At 36.8% G+C, this 20,558-nt stretch overlaps 1 protein-coding gene across 2 annotated transcripts in view; it reads right to left on the bottom strand.

Moving 5' to 3' along the window:
• Positions 1 to 2,814: 2,814 nt before the first annotated feature.
• The window catches only part of LOC149186349 (S-adenosyl-L-methionine-dependent methyltransferases superfamily protein), a 242,152-nt gene continuing 224,408 nt past the window's right edge, over positions 2,815 to 20,558 (bottom strand). For both annotated transcript variants that reach the window (XM_089410976.1, XM_089410975.1), the window contains exons 9-11: positions 11,585 to 11,648; positions 3,517 to 3,621; positions 2,815 to 3,360 (exon numbers count right to left, since the gene is read on the bottom strand). In XM_089410976.1, coding sequence (XP_089267102.1) covers positions 3,137 to 3,360; positions 3,517 to 3,621; positions 11,585 to 11,648 — 393 coding nt within the window. In that variant the 3' untranslated portion in view covers positions 2,815 to 3,136. The remainder of the gene's footprint in view (positions 3,361 to 3,516; positions 3,622 to 11,584; positions 11,649 to 20,558) is intronic.

Here is a 20,558-nt window from a genome sequence, read left to right on the forward strand (position 1 = left end):
CAATCTTGGGGCGGGAGGATTTGCCATGTCCCCATTTTTATTTTCCTCTATAGTTCAGCCAAGATGGTTTTCCAGGGCTTGGGATGGCCAACTCAGGGGAGTAGGATTATGTCATCAAGGGACCCGGAGATGTTTCTATGGGATCCGATGGCATTCACTTGGTTCTATCATCCGCATTGTTTGCTTTTTTTTCCATGGCATTCCGACAACTTTCAAAAAAATAGATTTATTAATGGGCCTGACTTAATTAATTACACTTAAGGTGGCATTCCGAGAGGAATATTTAATGGAAAAACTTAGTGTAATAGCTCGTTAGAACCGGAACAAGAAGATCTGCAGGATGAGATGTGGGAAGTAACTTTCAGTGGCTTGAGGAGGAATGGTGGCCCATTTACCATTTTCCAAAATTAAAAAGGCATTTTAATTAAAATAGGAGGGAAAAGGTGCTAAGTGGTCAAAATAATAATAACATAAAAGATTCTAGAGGGGTCCATAAGATCTATAAGAGAGGAGGAAACCATTTGAGGACATCTTGGTTTGAGCATTTGTCTTCGATGTGGAGTGGAGAATACATTTATCTACCTTAGTAACCCCAAGACGAAAACCCTTAGGCGATTCAACAAGAGTAGGCGAGTACCCATCTCTCCCCTTGGTGAATTCATCCAGAATTCATAGGAGAGCTTAGCAGTTGCATCTCAGTTCAGTTTTGGAGAGTCAGTTCAGCATTGGAGCAGATTCGCGAGGACTGCTTTTCTATCTCAACTAGATCAGTTGTTTTAGTGTGTAAACCCCAGTTATCTATTATAATAAACGCTGAGAATATTTCTGTTCATCTTGTTCTTGATTTGCAGTGTTCTATTTGTTTTATTTTACATGGCAGTGTTTTGTTAAAATGAATGGAAATTTGTATGTGGGGAATTTTGTTTTGTTAGATTCTAAGAAATTCCCATTTTTTTGCATTTGGAATATTATAGTGAGAGAGACAGAATATATGATTCAATATCTAACTGAGCTTAAGTCATATTAACAATGTAAGATATAGCAAAACTCACCTGTGGAGTGAGGTAAAATTCTGCAATTACAGCTTATTAAAATTAAAACAGTTATTAAGAATTTTAAAGAAACTTTAACTGGCCGCATTATATACACAATTTTTACCAATACAGATTGAGAACCATAAATAAGCACAAGCCAAATCTCTAGTAACTCAGTATTCTGAGATCCCTCAAACCAACATACTAGCAAACATGAATATTTGCTGAATAATTTTATGGAAAGGAATAGATGACTTAAGAACGATAGCAGATATTTGGAGACAATTGTCCCACATTTTAAATATTAACTGCCATTATTAAGTCAATTGACTCATGGTCCATGCATACTAGTCATTTTAAACTCATATACACTATTTAGCAATGTTCCACCGAGTTTCCGGGATGGGGAAACGTGGGAATGGGGATACACACAGGGGGTGTATATAAGCAGCCCCAAATTTTAGGGATTTTTCGGGGAAATGGAGGGAAGTCATAGCCATAAAAATTATAAAAGTATAAATTATTAAAAATTTAATATATAAAAATAAAAAAATAAAATCCCAAAAATATGTCAATAACTAAATAGAAAATCTTAATAATTATGAATGTTTTATCTAAAGACTAAATATGATCATCATTACATATTAGACTATTATCATTTATGAATTATCATTTGACATTTCTGCATTGTAAATCTAAAAGTAAATTACTATATTAAATCCATCATTTGACATTATGCAATGTTCCTTCTAAATTCATCATTTGGCATGATGCAAGAGGCATCTAAATTATATTAATAAATTCATCATTTGACAATTGAAATTATGCAATGCACATCAAATTTTCAAAAACGATAAAATGTAAATTCATCATGTGACAATGACATTGACATTATGTTGAAGTCTAAAATAGCCATAGAATACTAAACTAAAAATAAACATAGAAAACACTGAGCAATGAAATACTAGTAAATTCCTCAAAAAATACTAAATAATATTAATATATACTAAGTCTTAAGTTTTAATATACTTTAAATTTTTTATTTTTAATATTGTTTTTATTTTATTTTTTAGATTTCAGATTTTAATATAATATAATTTATTTATTCATTTAAAAAAAATTAAGTTTTAACAAGTTTTAAGTTTTAATATAGTTTCATATTTTTTAATTTTTAATGTCTTATAAAAATTATTAGACAAAAAACTGGGGGGACGCCTATGTGTCCCCCTAGCGTCCCCCCGTCCCCCCTGCAAAGGGGTCGTGTTTCATCACCAGAAAAACATCCCGGGGATGCATCCCCGTGGAACACTGCTATTTAGACTGTCCAGCATTTAACTAATTCAAATCACTACATTATCCATGGCTCTTGTTACATGACTGTCAATCTGACCAATTGGTACTCTAGCACATGGAGCAGCAAAAATATGCCAACAATTGTTTGAAAGAAGTGTTGCAAATATCAACAATATATCACCAAATTGCAATAAATCACAATCAGTAATATTATCACTAGAACAAATCATGTTTTCAAGAAATTTCTAATATATTGTGATATATTCAAACTACCACGATATTTTCAAATTTGAAAACATTGTGATAAATCAGCAAATATCAGAAGAAATTGCAAAATATTGAGTGAGTCAGCAGATGTTAGGATTTTTTTGGAATTTTTTTGCTCATTTTGAAGAGGGAAAGTAGGGGATTGAGAACAAAGGGGTAATTCACTGTTAAGTTTGTCCATAAAAGGGCTAGAGGGAGGGGATTGATTTAGATGTTTAAATACTGAAGAAGAAAAAATGAATATTTCAATATTTTGTAAAGGTTGCCAATTTTTCCCCAGTGTTGGGGATTAGGCTGTTTCCAGACCCTTGACAGTATATTCACCAACACGATATTCGTAACATTTTTAGAAAGTCATTTTCAGTGTTAGTTGAAATTAACAGTGCAACAAATGTGAAGAGGAGATCTTCCTTACTTCCTACTCAGAAAGGAAAAATCAGGTGAGGGAAGCAACAAGAGACTGGCTCCTTTGCAAACGAAAGAAAGGAGTCGAATACATAGGAAAATGCTCAAAAAGATCAACTGTGTAAGAGAAAAAGCCCCTAAACATCCTTCATGCCATGAGAAGATTTTTTCAATTCAATTGCAGTTTTATAAGGTGGTGCAATAGGTGGTTGCACTGGCTCAAGACTCTGATAAGAAGTTCCATCAGCATCAACTTTTGGAAGCGGATATGATTGATCTGCATCATATCCACTTAAATCCCCACATGCTAAAAATGGAATATAAAGTTTATTGGGCCCTTCAAGCCAGGCACTGCAACAATCTGAAAACCATTCCAACATTACTCAGAAAATTATTGTAATGATGAGATGGAGATAAAAATATACTGAACTTAAGCCATAATCGTAGAACAGATGCAGTGTTGAAATATGCAGAATCACTTTACAAGTTCTTTTGACAAGTCGGTACTGAATGCTACCTGAATCATCACCATACGGATTGCTAGCTTTCTCCAAGAGTTTATACAAGTTGTTTGGATCAAATCCTTGAGGAGGATTGTAGTTCTCACATACAGCAAATGCCTCTATCATTCACATGAGCAAATTCCAAATGTGAGTTTTTTGTTAATATTAAATATCTGAAACCTTCAATCAATTAAAAACAGACATGTAACCCAGAAATTATCTAAAGAATTTACGAGAAGCATCCTTTAAGAACTACCTTCTGTAATATTCTACATATATGAAAGAAATGATTTTGTAAGTGCGTGAACATCCATCCAGCAATTGTTTTATCGTATAGATCTGTGATCTGGGATATTTATAATTGGAAAAAAAGAAACTCTCGGCAAGATGATTAAGAGTCTTAGATGTCAAGCATCCAACACCTATCAAAAGGTGGGACACCATTTGGCATGACTTAACATCCACAGCTCTACCACTTTACAATGTTCTCCTTGCAGGAGCGCGCAAGCACTGAAAGGGAAAACCTGTCATTTGTTTGAGGAACTGAACCTGTGTTGGAGCTAGTAACATTCCCCTGCTCTATAGTGTCGCAAACACCTTCAATTTTTACTGATTTTTTTTCCATTTTTTCCAAGTTCTTTAAGTTGGCAAGTTTTCTAAGTTCTTCAAGTTTGATTTTAAGCTTAGAAAGTTTTGTTCATTTTTTGCTGATTTTTACCAATTTTGTCAATTTCCCAAGTTGATGACCCCTGCCATTTTTTATCAATGTGAAATTTTGCAACATCACTGCTCTCACTGACCAAGATCACCGCTCATAGTTGGAAGTTATGGCGTTATAAATTGGGCATGCTTTTCCTTTCAAACAAATTTGCAGCTCATATTATATTTGAGAACAACATGATTAAATTAACTGATTCACATGCCAATTATCATAGGCTCCATCTTACAACAAGAGCAAGAAGAACACCAAACTAAAAGAGATTCTACAATTTTAGTTTACATGTTCATTCTTGCTCAAACTTTTGTGGTTAGGTCACTATTACTGGAAAATCTAGCACCCTAATCCACAGCCTCACTAAGCAATATAGATCAAGAGCAACAATGGGAGAGTTACCGTTGTCACCTTAGCACTGGAATTGGCACAAGAGATAACATTAGTGTCTTTCTCAACCACAAGAAAATGAAGTCTAGGAGTAAAAATCTTTGAAATAAAAAATTGATGGAAGCATTTCAACGAAAAAGAGGAAGACAAAATCGTGTTCCTCACACCCTTAAACCCTAGTGTCCTTGTATCTTCTTTGGAGATTCAAAGGGAGGAAGCTAAACCTAGGTTCCTCAAAAGAAACTTGATGGAAATCTTATCCATGTAGATTTTAAAACCATGAAACATCAACAACAACAAAAATTAAAATCATTAAACCCTAATTCATCAACAACTACATGATGGAAGAATATAACCTACATGAAAATAGCACATATCATCAAAGAATCACCAAAAATCATCCAAGAGAGAGAACCACCCAACACAAAATCCTCCACAAGAAGTTTGCTACACTAGTGCTCCATAGTGACAAGAGAGAGTAGACTAGCTAGTGTGAATTGATCTCCAAATCTAACAATGAATGAAAAGAATTTGACTTTCTTCTACTTATATGAGGGAAACCAAGTCAAATTTCCTTAATTTAGCCTAAAAATCCCTAAAATAATACTAAATTGTGATTACTAGTTGGATAGGTCACAAACCAACCCCAAAGATAGCTAAATCAATGATAAAACATAAAAATAGGCCTCCACTTGCCCATGCTCGTGAGCCGAATTTCCTTCAAGGGTAATGTCATACTCTATGTTAGAGGACCTATTAGGCCTAGGTGCTAGATTCTTGGATCCCTGAATCAGATACGGATTTGGATCTAGATTTGTTGTGATCTGCCTAGGATTTGTATGGACAACAAGTCAACAACAATGCCATGTTACTTGCATCAACTTGTGGACTATACGATAGACAAGACAACAAATTTTTACAAGGTTACGTGCAATAAATGGATTACTCTGCCATCAAAGGTTTTTTCAATTGTTATGGTTAATGTAGAACTCAAAATTGAATCCCCATCATATTGTTGTTGCAGGTAGATAGATTGACATTCTAGGCATTACCTTCCCCACAATCTTTGTATTTCCTCGCCATGAGTCGTGTAATCATAAATAACTCTCTCTATATTTCCTTCGAGTCGACATCTCACAAAACTGAAGGATCGGGAGAGTTACAGTATTCAACTCTTACGGCTTGTTTTGTCGAGTTCAGAAATGAAACTTCGAGCATAGATTCTTAAATATATAAGAGGTAGTGTTTATAAACCATGCCCATTTGCCCTAGTTAAATTAAATGTGAAATTTATGAGCCACTCAAAAGTTAAAAAGTAAAGTTTACACCAAGCAATCTTAAAATAACGGGTCAACGTGACATCATTTATAAAGTAGCTTATGTAATTACTAATAAGAAATAATCAATGTTAACATGTATATATAATTAACATTAAATACTTCTAACCTAGCCTAGATCCATCTTAACTCTAAATCAAACAAGCACTAAGAGGGATCAAATCTCTTTTCACTCTAAAAGAGGTTTGTACATCATGAGATTTGATCCTTCTCGGCACTTGGTTGAGTCAGAGTTAAGATGGATCTAGGTTGGTCTTTTCCCCTTTAAAGAGTATTTCCCCTTTAAATAGGCTATATTCCACATGAATACCATGGGCGAATACCATGGGTCAATGTGTTATTTTTATTTTAACATATGGTTATTTTTATTTTTATTTTTATTATTTTATTATTTTATTATTTTTGTTTGCATAACAAGACAAGACAAACCAGGGTATTACAACATCTCTTCCATACTAGGTTGTAGAGAGCCTCTCAATGCAATGATACATTACTTATAAGATTATGGATTTAATATATTAATTATATATATAATAATAATATTCACAATAATTAATATTACATATACATCAATTATAAGAATATTAGTCTAATATATATATATATATATATATATATATATTTGCATGAAACACCTTCGTGGGTGGTGTACTGGTACAGGAAACATACCGAAAAGCCAAAACTTCGCTGAAGCTTCCCCAAAACATTGACAGCGTTACCATACAACATTTCACGATTCCAAAATGCCATACAGTATAGCTAGCGGCATTTCGGGGGCATTTGGGCCAAAAATTGCGGCGTTTCAATGAGTTAAGTGGTTGTTTCAGGCATGCTCAAGTGGCCACGAAGGGTGTGGGTCCCTTCTATGGCCCAAAACACTTAATTATGCATTTTTCGTAGAGTTTATTTCACTCCTAAGCTAATTTCATAAAAGTTACACTTAGAGCTCTCTCTTGTTGCTTTTGATATTCGTGGTGATTCAAGCGGAACTAGACATACTAGTAGAATTGTCTCTTTTGTTGGACAAGAATCTTGCTATATTTTTGTTGCTGAGGATGCGGATTGCTATGATTACTAACATGTAGTCAATATTTGTCTTTAGTTCAAGTTTTATTTCAGTTTTAGCACATATAGCCTCATGTATAAAGGTTGATTTTGGAACCTTCAATGTACAGCCTCAACTTTAAAGGCTAAGTTTGGATTTTTGCATCATGTAATTGTTACCCACCACCTATGGGTAGTATGCATAGGAGAAAAATTTTCTCCTAGATGGTTCCTAGCCGGCAACCAACAGCCCCTTGCAGCCACCAGATAGCTCAATGTGCCATTATCTCCACCACCAGAGCCAGCCATGTGGTCCCTCGCCCATCTGTTATGATCGTATGTTTGAAGGTGGGCCTCCCAACCCCGAAGGTATGCCTTTTCATTGGTATGGTTAAGTCATTTTCCTTACTTGTCATGGGCACTTTTGAGCATCGATTGGTGGGGGGATTCGATAGAAAGAGTCTGCTAGATCTGTACCAATGTTACTTGGGAGTGGGAGTGAAAGCGGGGAGCGGGAGCGACATTTTCAGAAGCTCCCAGTTTGGGAGCGAATCCCGGAGCGTTATATATATATAATATATATATATATATATATACATATATGTCGACAAAAACATGTAGAATAACGAATTAGATATTAAAAAACATAGATTGAACCATACAACAACAATCATCTAGAAGTTATAATCTTCATCAACCACGTCCACAAGTTAGTAACATAGTAACATACAACATATTGAGTCTCATGATTCATCAATCTTAAAGTTTCAAGCTTTCAAAATTCAATATATAACATTTATCATCATTGATCACCAAAGTTGTACTTGTAAGCTAAGTGTAACCATTACAACAAATAATATCTAACATGAAATGAAATGTTATAAAATGAAATGAAATGAAACAACTTTCAACTTTCATGAAGCATCATATTCATAATTCATTACTAATGAGTTATAATTGCCAACTTCAAACTTAAATTGTCATATATTGTTTAAAAAATATCATCATAAATATGAAAGAGTCAATAGTTATAAAAGCTACTAGAAACTAGAAAAGAGAAGTAAATCTATTATCTATTTCTTAAGCTTGGGCCTCTTGCCACCACGAGAAATGTCTAATTTTTTAGTCTTGTTGGAAAATCGGGATCTTTGTCATTAATATCACCCTCTAAGCATTAATATCCAGAGGTATCTTTATCATTCCCTCTGTATCTGTATAGGGATCTTTGTCATTAATATCACCCTCTAAGCATTAACATAAGATAGAACAAGCATAGCATGTCAAGTCAAGATTTTGTTTGAGTGATGTGTACATTTTTAGGAGGGTCATGATAGAGGGGTTCGACAACCAATGTCACTAACATCAAGGTACATAGAGGGATTGGTGCTCTTGATTAAATACGAGTTCCATACCCTAATACATGACAAAATTCAATGGAAACATTGCAATCCCCCAATCCTGAAATCCTGAAAAACTGATAAGTCTGCTGGATTTTGAATGAAATCTAAAATTCTACTTTCTCCATATGAAATCCAATGAGGCCGGAACCACTCTCAAACATCCTGAGTCATTTCATGGTAATGTTAAAAATTTAAGTAAAAGGATGAAAATGAATATTAAGGAGAATGTCACTTTTACTTTAAGAATTTAACATTACCATGAATAGCATATCAATACTAGGGCCTAGACTTGATCATTAAGCTGCCCCACTCAAAAATTATTTGTTTCTTTCAAAAAAAATTGCATTTCAAACATTACTACAAAAAAAAATTGCAAAAAAGGCAAAACGCTCCCGAAATCGCTCCCGAAAAGGTAGGGAGCGAAATTTTTTTAGGGAGCGCGCTCCCGACCCACTCCTGAGTCGCTCCTGCCCAGAGCGCGGATTGGGAGCAGGACCGGGGGGGGCGCTCCCCCACAACACTGATCTGTACTTTTGTCTCCAGTGCCCAATTTCCTAGTTAACCTTGTACCCTAGTCCCGTGGGATCTCCATTATTGGCCATTAGCTTTAGGGTTGGCACTACATGGGAAATCCCGATTTTGGTTGGCACTACCACTGGAATAGAAAGATTTGTACCTGCATCCTTCAAAGCCTCCTAATCCTCATTATCAATCTCGATGTGAGACTCTTTGGACTTCCTGAAGTAACATCTCGACTAACCTCAATATGATGCTCTCTTGGAATATAGGCTTTGTAGGCCTTCGAAGTCTCGCTATATCCCACAAAAGTACCCTTCTTCCAAGAAGGTTCTAGCTTCTTCCTTTTCTCCTCGGGCACGTGAACATGTACTGGACAACCAAAAATCCTCAAATGACTGACTAGTGGCTTCACTCCTATGAATGCCTTCTCAGGAGTCTTGTCCTCCAATATCTGATAAGAAATCAAGTTCTGAACATAAATCAAGTTCTGGTAGATCTTGACCATGAATCATTACTTCACTGCTTCCACAATAGTCTTGTTCTTCCTCTCTGCAACTGCATGTTGTTGAGGATTGTAAGTTATGACCCACTCCCTCTTGATCCCTACCTCCTTGCTGAAATCACTAGAGTATCTAGAAGTATACTCTCCTCCATTATCTGACCTGAGCCTAGAATTCCTAAAACTTGTTGAAGGCCTCATCCTTGGTCTTCATAAAGTAGATCCAAGTCTCTCGGGAGAAATCATCAATGAACATTATGTAGTATAAGTAACCACCCAAGGAGGATGTAGTCATAGGTCTACATACATTTGAATGTACTAGATCCAATACAACTTTGGATCTCTTATCACTATTCATAAAAGATCCCTTTGGAAGACCTATAACCATCTGCCTCAATGTAAGTAAAGCCTTGTAATGCAGATGAGAAAATCTTCGATGCCATAACTCACATAAACTCATATTGTCATGTACCAATGCCTGAATTGGTCATCCTATCAGTTTGCATAGAACTCCCTCTCAAACACCAATTACTTCTGTTGAGTCCATGCTTGATTCCTTAGGCCATATAAGACCTTGACCATCCATAAATGCAACTTGAAAACCCCTATCTTCCAATGCTGAGATAGAGAGCAGATTTTTCTTCAATCCTGGAACATACAAAACATCTCTCATGTGTAGTGAATCTTTGGACTCCAGCTAAAACGAAGTTGACCCAACTCCTTTCACTTTATACTTGGTATTATCTCCAAGTTCTACCTAAAATGTTGAATCTCTTTTTGTCAAATCAGTGAGAGAATATCGGAAACATGTCATGTGCCTAGAAGCACCACTGTCCACCCACCAAACATCACTGCTATTGGTAATAGTGCCTAAAAGAGCAGAGTCAAACACTTTCTCATCAACTCCCTCTAGCTCTGGAATGGCTTCCTTCATCAAATGTCTTTCATTCTAAGACTTGGCATCATTTAGTAAGATCAAAAATCTAGTCAAGTTGTTGAACATGTGTCTCATAGGCTTAACTTCAATGGCTGCTCTTTCAACAAGAAGGCTTTAAAACCATGTTGAATTTTCTACAAGAGCATAATAGAATACTATTTTTTGCCAGATAATTACTACCTAATGATTCTTCACACAGTATTCTTATGCCACTGATATCATTGAGCAATTACACTTCAGAAAATATCAACAATAAATGTATAGGAAATAGTGAAGATCAAAGAAAGATAGCCATGCACAATAGAGACAACAATTTTACCCTAGGAAACCCAACCTTGGGAGAAAACCCAACAACTTTTCTTCTAGGAGAAATTATTCTTCAGCAAGGTTTACAAATCCAATTTGTCTAGAAATCTGTGCTAAAATCCAAGTCAAATCACCAGTCAAACCTGGTCAAATTCCAGCAAGTCAATGCTGGTCAAACCAGACAAAATACACAAAATTCAATGTTGGTCAAACAGTCAAACTGCGGTCAAATTTCGGCATTGCGGCCCCTACGACCAATCTGTGGTCAACTCTAGTCAACATTCAAACTGATTACTCGGTAAAACTCCAATCAACTTGGCCTCTTTATGTCACACGTAAGACTTATCTAGAAGAGAGAAGATGTTGAATGATTGATGATGAAAATGAAGTGTCACATCGTGTATATATACTTGTCAAATGGGGGTCAATTAGCCCAAAGGACAAACCCTTTCAAGTGGCTAGGTCGACTTGTCTTCTTGGGCCACCTGATGCCCCAAAAATAAATTTATTTTTATTTTTCTTCAAGCCCGACTTAGGCATGCAGGAATACCTCCCGATGCTACAAAAATCAACACTTTTATCACTTTTCAATTTTTCTAAATAAGATCCATCCCAATAAGGAAAATAGGATGAGAATAAAGAGAAAAAGAAGAAAATCTAAAGCATATATTACAATGTTTTCAACCTCTTTCCACATTTTAACCGAGTTCTCATCAGATGGTCAATATTATTTACATTCTCTCTCAAAAATACAAATAAATTAAAATTATACAATGAAATAATTATGATTTTTTTCCCAAACATGAGAGATATGTCCAGCGCTAGATGTTCCTAACCTTGATATGACATTTGCTAGTTTCTCTTTTCTGATGCACGTAATTTTTCATTTTGTTATGCTTTGCCATGAACAATAATGACTCCAAATGTGAAAGGCTTACCTATACTGGAATTACGGCTGCTCTTTGGTTTTGCAAAAGTCACCGTAGAAAAAAACATTTTAAGCTGCGTCATCAAAATCATGTCAAACTTAGCCTCAGTAGTTGAAGGCATTTAGTGGATTCAAACAGAAAAATACATCAGGTCTTTGCAGTTAAAATTTTCTTTGAAAGAAAAGTGAGAGATGGGAGATTCATCATTCTGCTACAAATAGTAAAGCAATTAACTATGAAAGTTGTAATCACATTCTGTGGACAGCAATTCAAAACAATGGTACAGATATTGTTTACTTCACAGGAAAATACTTCGTAGACCTCTGCATATAAAAACTTCTTTGGAAGGAAAGTGAAAGGATGAGAAACTCATTATTCCGCTATAAGCTTGATAATTTCAACAATGAATATATAAGAGAAATTAACAAGAAAATTCCATAAGTACACCCTTGGACAGAAATTCAAAACAATAGTAAAGATATTGTTCAATCCCTGTTTAGGGAAAAATACCTCGATCTGATAATATATCTTAGTTTATATAAAATGTAACCAGTGCCTCAAATAACAGGTAAGAGATTCACATATGCATTGATTTTCGTAATTTGAATCTTGCTTCAATTAAAGATAATTATCCTTTACTCAACATGAAGTGTGTTCTCCAAGATGTAACAGGTGTAGGTATGATGTCCATGCTGGACAATTTTACAATCAGGGACTGGTTGTTAAAGAGGAAAGGTATAAGACTGCCTTTACCACTCCTTGGGGTACATTTTCATATAGGTGCATGTCATTTGGTCGAATAAATGCTAGAGCAACATTCCAACATGCTATGGATTATGTTTTTTCAAATTATTTATTTAAACTCATAGAGGGGCAACACCGCATCTACAAGGTCATCACTCCTCTCTGGAAGTGTAGTACGGCTTGGGCATCATGTGTAGTGAAGGCATGGAGTGTGCGCCCTCAAATCTATTGCACTGTGAAGGACCTGTTGTTGCCTAAGATGCACACCTAGATTAATATGGAAAAAGTCCCTAATCCCACAAGGTGTGGCCTTAAAGGAGAAATGCTCAGAGAAGGGGTTGTCACCTGATCCCAACTCTCTCAGTTTAAGCTATCTCCTAGCCAAGCTAAGGGGGATGGTCCCTAAAACGATTCTAAAGGCTAACTTGTTAAAGATAACAAGTTCTAGGAGAAGGTTAGTAAGGCATTCACCATTCAATATAACTCGAAATAAAATTAGAAATTGATTTAGCAAATATAAATATCAACAATATAGATTCAATTAATTTAACAAGATATCCTGCAAGACAAATTGCAAGAGCCCAGTGCCTTTAAATATAACTTGCAAGAAATATATGCTCAAGGAAAAATCACAATACTTGCAATGAAATATGATTTTCAAGTTACAAGAATAGGAAGTTGCAAAACAATTTTTAGTGAATCAAGATTATATACAACTTTGAGAAATGAGCAGCAAAATATAAATAGAGCTTGCAAGAAAATAAAACTTGTACTTTAAAGATAGATTGCTCAAATATGATATAACATTAAGGACATAAAACAAAATGCTTGCAAGTCAATGTGATTGTCACAACCCAACTTGTATAATAATCAATTATATGCAAGATGAAACAAATATGTATGTGAGTGTGTGAAATAAAGAGTGGTCTTGGTATATTTTAATTAAATGCCTAATCTAAGGTTTGACTTCCCCTCAATTCCTTCAACTTGGTAAGGATTGAGGTGGTTGCTAGAAGCCTAGGATGAGGAGGCAATGGCCTCATTAACGATGCCACCCTAGGACTTCAATACAACATGTGTGCCTTCGTTCCTACAAGGGACTCGGCCACAAGAGAACTGCGGGGTTACATGTTTTAACATTTGCTCCAAGCTCAAATTTAGAGAGATTGAATGATAGTTGAGGAAGTTTATCCTAAATGTGTTTTTGTCACCTAAGATGTACACCTAAATGTGGGAAAAGTTTTCAACCCCACAAGGTGTAGTCTTCAAGGCACAACACTCAAAGAAGGGGTTGTCACCTATTCCCAACACTCTCCGTTTAGACCCTCTCCTAGCTAAGTCAAGGGGGGCAGTCCCTAAAGATAAAATTAAAGGAAAACTTGTTAAGGATAACAAGGCCTAGGAGATAATAGGCAAGGCAATTAGCATTCAATATCACTTGAATTTAAAGATTAATTAGCAAGTATAAATATTAATGAGTATGCAGATGTAAATGAGATAGATTCAATGAAATCAACAAGACATCCAGCAAGATAAAATATGAGAGACCAATGCCTTTAGATAATGCTCAAAGATAAATTATGATACTTGCAAATGAAATGATCTTTCAAGTTACATGAATAATAATGCTGCAAGACAAGCGTCCGTAAAACGATATCACAATAGATCAAGTATAATATTGAGATATGAGCAATAGAAAGATTTGCAAGATAAATAGAGCTTATACTTGTAGTTTTAAGAGAGATGCTCCAATAAGATAGAATGATATCAAAGGACAATGAGCATATAATTTAAATGACAAGTACAAGAGTAATAAAGCACAATGCTCACAAGTAAAAGAAATGCTTACAACTCAACTTACACATTAATTAATTGTAAAGTGAAACAATGTTATTATGTGTGTGAAACAAAGTGGTCTTGGTAAATTTTATTAAATGTCTAATCTATGGTGAGAACTTCCCCTCAATTCCTCAAAACTTGGTAAAGAGAGGTGAATTGCAAGAAGGCTAGGACGAGGAGGCATTGGTCCATCATTAACAATACCCGCCTAGACGTCAAGACAACCCACATGTCTTTGTTCCTACAAGGGCTCAGCCACAAGAGAACTATGAGGTCACATGTTTTAACCTTTGTTCAAAACTCAAGTTTAAAAAATTGAATGACAGTTAGGGAAGTTTCTGAAAATTTCTATCAACCAAGCTTATGCTTGGTGGGAAATTTTAGAGATTCAAAGTGCAAATTAGAGAAATGAGATCTAAAACAAGTGATTCAATGAGATCAATAACTTGAACAAAATGCTTCAAGAGTAAAATGTTTTAAATATGTCACTAGTGAAATCCCACTTTACTTGATTGATCAATAAATAAATGTTCATTTAGAGTGTTTAGATCAACGAAGCAAATGTAAACTACACAATGAGGCACAAGTAAACAAGATCAAGCTATTCAAAATAAGCAATACCAATCAGGTTTCAATGTTAGAGAGAGACTACTTTAAATAAAATGCAAGTGATATTAAGAAAATAGTTACCCAAATGAAAATTAGATCAATTAGTATCAAACCAAGCTAATTAAATGATGAGTAGGTTAGAAGATTAGAAACTAAATCTACTAATGCACCAAAAAAAACACTAATCTAGCAAGTTAGTGACTAAGCAATCACGGAGCTCTCCTACCAAATGAGGAGAAGGGATACCGTGGGAAAATCCCAAGCTCCCTCAAGAAGAAACCTTTTTTTATTATTACAAGAGAGACCCTCTTAGACAATAAAAGACGGTTTCAAACCCTTGAACAGGGTTTACAAGAATATAGATCTTTGAAAAAGAAACATCCCTCCTTAAGATACAAGATACCAATGAGAAGTTTCACAAGGCTATAGCAATGAATAAGAATGAAATTCCTCACAATACAACTCCAAATCCTCCGAGAATTTTCGCTCAAACCCTTAACAATCCAGGATGAAGAAATATGCGCACAAGAGAGAGGGAAAGACCCTCTAATCCTCACAGCCAAATAGAGAAAGGCCTAAAAAGGTATTATCTTAAATTTAAGAGCCTTAATATATGATTGAACTTGAATTTCTCCTCAAACAATATGATTCTTTCAAAACCCTCAAGGGTTTTCACTCAAAATACAAAGAGGGACCCTTTAATGCTTGCGGCTAAGGGAAAGGAGCCTCCAAAATGAAGATGACCCTCTAAAATATTTTGATTTTGATCTCCAAGCCTCCAATGACAAATCTATCCCAAGATCGAATTTGAGAAGGCTTGAAACCCTAGTTGTCTAGCCTCCTAGAGGCAGATTTGAGCAAGGGTTTAGAAGGCAAATTAACGGCTTAAAAGCCTGAGCAATTTTAGGCTTACGGCTACAAAAATTGACGTGAATCTCTCCAAATCCCAAGTGTTCACTTGCAAGAAAACTATAAAAAATTCCAAGCCCAAACCCTCTTTTCTAGCTAGATCAGCGCAAGCCAAGAAGAATAGACACAAGTATACACAAGCGATATAAAATTATATATAATGAGGGTTAGAAAATATATAAAAATATTTACAAAATTTACATATTAGTTCACCCAAAGGGTATGAGTAAAACTTCGCTCTTGGGTAAAAAAATATAGCTCTAAATTAGCCAGATTATTCAGTTAAATCATGATAATGGCGAGAAATAAATTTGAGATAAAAATGTTCACAAACTATAGCCAATACACACTTGGATGGTTTTGGTCTGAAATATTGAAGAGAAGATAGAAGAGCTCAAGAAGGTCTAAGTCTGGAAGAAGATCTGCCTTGGTACATCTCATGTTGTTGGTTTTCTTGTTAGTGAATCTGCTAAAAAGAAGTTTCGGCTTGGCATCTAGAGGAGGAATATATGTGATTATGGGTCTTGGATATCTCATTTGATATGATTCTATAAGAAGAGATTTTTTGGGTTTTCCCCTTGAAGGGATTTTGCCCTGTCTTGGAGCCAATATCTTGTGCTATATTGTCTTATGTGATCTTCATGTTTTATGGTAATTGCTTGATGAAGAAAGAAATAATAACAATAATAATGTTGGCAGATTCACAAGTAATTATCATTTAATGGAAATTTGTTACTAAGATAAAAACCTCCCAATTTCCAACACATACCATATACTTGTATTGTTTTTGGACAAACCATGTCCTTGCTATCCCCCTGAGAGACTTCACATTCCATAATTGTTGCTCTAGATTATGTTCTCTATTGCCTTCTTGAGCAGCTCCCCGTGAGGCCAAGCTGATTTCAATTTGTCCTTGAAGTCAAATGTTGCTCCTTTTTCTTCCTCTTCCACACTTTAGGGGGTTTCCTTCTACTATCTACATTTCTTTATGACTTATTGTTTGGTCTGCTTGCAGTGGCGTCCATCTTCTGTCTAGATTTATTTAGGGTACTAGGCAGCTTGCAGTCATTGGCAATGTGCCCAAGGTTGCTACATAAACAGCACCTTATATGACCAAGAAATGTTGAAAATGGTGTGTATATTTTTGTGCTCATATTCCTCTTTACATAAAGTTTACATTCAATATCTTTATGTCCAAATTCATTACACAAATAACAGTAACCATAGAAATGATTTGTGTACCTGGTGAATGGTTGTCTTCTCTTTGTTTGAGGGAGCCTTCTTGTTTGTTGCATCTTCTGTTGATTAGTTTTGATTTGTTTTCTCTTACATTCTACTACAACATGTCCAGGTTCATGGCAAGAAAAACACTTGATATCTTTTAGGGGAAGCAAAGAATCTCATTTGTGATCTTCCAAATTTTCTCAACTCATTTCCAGGAGTAGATGAGCTTCTTGCAAAGGACCCCTTCTTCACCTTATTCTTTGGTTCTTGATGTTGTTACTTGTTTTTATTTACTTATTTACAAATGTTGTTGTTGGCTTCTTATTCTATAGGTCTTTTTGATGCAATGTCCTCTTTAATTGTTGGCTTTTCTAAGTTCTTCATAGAGACAATCCCCTCTTCTAGGTTTTTAAACAAAGTTTTCTTTTCATCTAACTCACTTCTAGCTGAGACCATCTCAGCCTCTAATCTTTCACACTATACCTCTTTCTCCTTTCGCTGACTATTCATCATCTCTTCTATTCTCCTTGCCTCTTCAAGTTGTGGCTTCAAATTAACAATTTCTTCCTTGTACTGATGCTCTCTCTCATCACATATCTGCACAAGTTTCTTCATGTCTTTATTTTCATTCTTAGTCTATCTATTTTAGCCAATGTTAAGTCAAGCCTAGCTTGATGTTCATCTATCTTTTCTTCATGAGATTCAAGTATATTCACACATGCAGAGGTTTCATTTAACTAAACACTTTCCTTTTGACAGGGCTTTTTCTTCTTCCTCTTTCTCTTTTCATTTTTTGCATTGTTGCTACTAGTCTCTGCTTCATGCATGAGTTGTAGTCTCCAAGATTTCTTTTGCAGAATTTAAATCTATTATTGTATAAAGACCCTTATTATGAACATTGTTATACATTACACATTTTTCCTTAGCATTCCACTATTATTCTTGCACAGAGGGAGAGTTTTCACAGTAACCATCACATACTAACTTCCATACACTAGGTCCATAAGCTATTAGTTCAGATTTTACCTTATCTCTCCATTCATGAAAGTTTGTTGCACTTAGCACAGATACACTTTGATAGTCCATGACTTAACCCAGTCTACCTTCAAGTTGTTAGGCTTACATAGAAGGAACAGGATCTAATACCAACTAATGAAAATTTGACTAAACCGAAGGGGGGGTGTTGGAATTTCTAATTCTAACTGTTAGAAATCCTTCCTGTACTTTCTGATTTATTTCTTCCTACTTGTTCTATTAATTAACAAGTTATTTACCATGTAAATACTGAAAATAAATACAAGTACAGTCTCAACACATACAAATCATTAACTAAAGGAAAAACAAGCACACAAGTAACACCGTTATTTTTGGACTAATGTCCTCGAAAAAACCCAATGCGGGAAAACCGGTGCAGCTATCTGAGGGTTTTACTATTATGCAGTTTCAGAATACAATCTGGGTGCTAGAAATGGCTCACCCAACAGAGAATGCCCTCAGCAGTAGTACCTCTCAATCGGAGACAGATATCAGCCACAATCTGCCTCACGAAATCTCCCAACGCCAGCCTCTAGGGTCTGTGTCAACCTCTCTAGCCCAATGTCAGCCTCTCGGGGCTCTGCGTCAGCCTCTGGAGCCTCTGCATCTCCCACGCTGGCTCTTTCTGGCATTGTGCAACTCCTGGCTGCCTTTGCGTGCCCTCTCACTGCTTCTGCGTGGCCTCTAGCTGGCTCAGCATCAACCCTCTCCCAGCTTCTGCGCTGATGCTCCCGGTACCCTCTCTGCTTCTGTATTCACTGCCCCTCAACTGCAACTCAGATCACTCCTTCCATTTCCTTAGCAAGCCCTACCCCAGAAAATCGAATTCTTGATCAACTCGGTGTGTTCTCCAAGTGACCCTCAAACCTCCTCTTATACTTTTCTCGTTGACATTTCAATGACCGAGATTAAGTCCCTAATCAATGTCTAAGATTAGATCTGGCTTGGTCCATGACTTTTGGACCATTCTAACTCAGTTTTATATTAATTCACATTAATATTTTCTTTTCGACTCCATTAAAAATATTAATTATTTTAATATCTCCCAAACTGGTTAGATTTTGCACAAACCATTTCTGGGTATTGGAGATCTCATGTGCTTTAGCCTTTCCACCAATTTCCGTGGCTAGAGCACATTCGATGCTACCACAAATCAACACTCCCTCTTAGCGAGAACTGTGCTCTAGTAATACTCCTCACTGAGCATCACCCTAATCATCCGGCATCGGTCCCTATGCTGATGTTAGGCCTGTTGCCCAACATCCTCTACACTACTACATCATGTACTACTACCCATGGCCCTGCCACTGCCACTGCTGCATCTCTACGGCAGCTCCCTCTGCATCTGTGTTGTTGCCCATGGCCCTGCCACTGCCACTGCTGCATCTGCACTGCAACCCCTCTCACCACGCTACATCTGCACTGCAACCCCTCTCACCATGCTGCATCGTGCTGCCCATAGCACTGCCACTGCTAACTGTTGCACTGCAACTGAGTTATTGACAAGTAAGTAACTGATCACCCAACTCTGACATCTCCGTCAGGCCAGAAACACTCCCGATGTTGAAGCTCCCTCTGTCACTGACAAGTGCTCCCTCTCTAACCTCTGCACTGTTGCATTAACTCTGTGCATCTCGCATTGCTGCCTCACACTGTCCTGGGATACCTGCACTGTAGCTCCCTTTGTCACTCCATCTGCATCCGTCTCTACCGACATCCGCCAGTCCTGCTATTCCTCTTCAGGGCTCCCGTAGCAAGGTATAATCCAAGAGGTTGGGTACCTCGAAGATCCTGCCCCTCATCGCTTGTAGTCCGTCTGACTACAGCTCGATGTCTCCCCAATGAGCACTCATGGCACAGTCATCATCTGTCTCCATTTCTTTCTCTGCCCTTGCTAGCGCAGCCTTGGTCTCAGAAGCCTCCCCCTTGCTCTTCTTCCTCGGACACTGGCTCGCATAGTGAACAAGTTTCCCACAGTGGAAACATTTGACCTTGGAGTGGTCCTTCTTCTTTTGTTTCTCCTGCTTTCCCTCAGATGCTAGGGCAGCATCCTCCTCTTCCTCCTCCTTGATTCTGACCTCCTTGCCGCTGCTTCCCACCTTGGTTAGCCTTTTGATCTCTTCCTAATGAAGAGCCGCCCACAGTTCCTCCCAATCTGGAAGGGTCGACCTGCCCAGTATGCTCTAGACAAATACCTCCCAATCCTCTGAGACTGCGTTCAATGCGGTCCTCACCATCATCTCCTTATCCGACGTGGCCCCTATGGAAGTCAGCTGATCCCGGATCCCCTTCAATCGACTAAGGAAGGCGTATATATGTTCTCCCTTCTGCATCTGGCATGACCGCAGCTAATTTTCTAGTAGCATCTTCCTCTACACGGAAGTATGCTGATACAATTTCGTCAAGGCCTTCCACATCACATTTGTCGTGTCCTTTTCGGCAATATGTGGTACTACATTGTCCTTGACCCCATCAAGGATGATGCTCTTAGCCCTCGCCATTGCCTCCTGGTAACTTTTCGTTCTCAGTCGGGTCAACTAGGATCGCTATCGTGTTCAAGGCGAAGTGCTTAAGACGATTCTTGTCTAGAACGGACAAGATCCTAGCCTTCCAAACTACGAAG

The sequence above is a fragment of the Pinus tabuliformis genome, chromosome 3_1, assembly GCF_031772625.1.
Source record: "Pinus tabuliformis cultivar Carrire ecotype Pingquan chromosome 3_1, CPIR1, whole genome shotgun sequence".
Taxonomy (NCBI): domain Eukaryota; kingdom Viridiplantae; phylum Streptophyta; class Pinopsida; order Pinales; family Pinaceae; genus Pinus; species Pinus tabuliformis.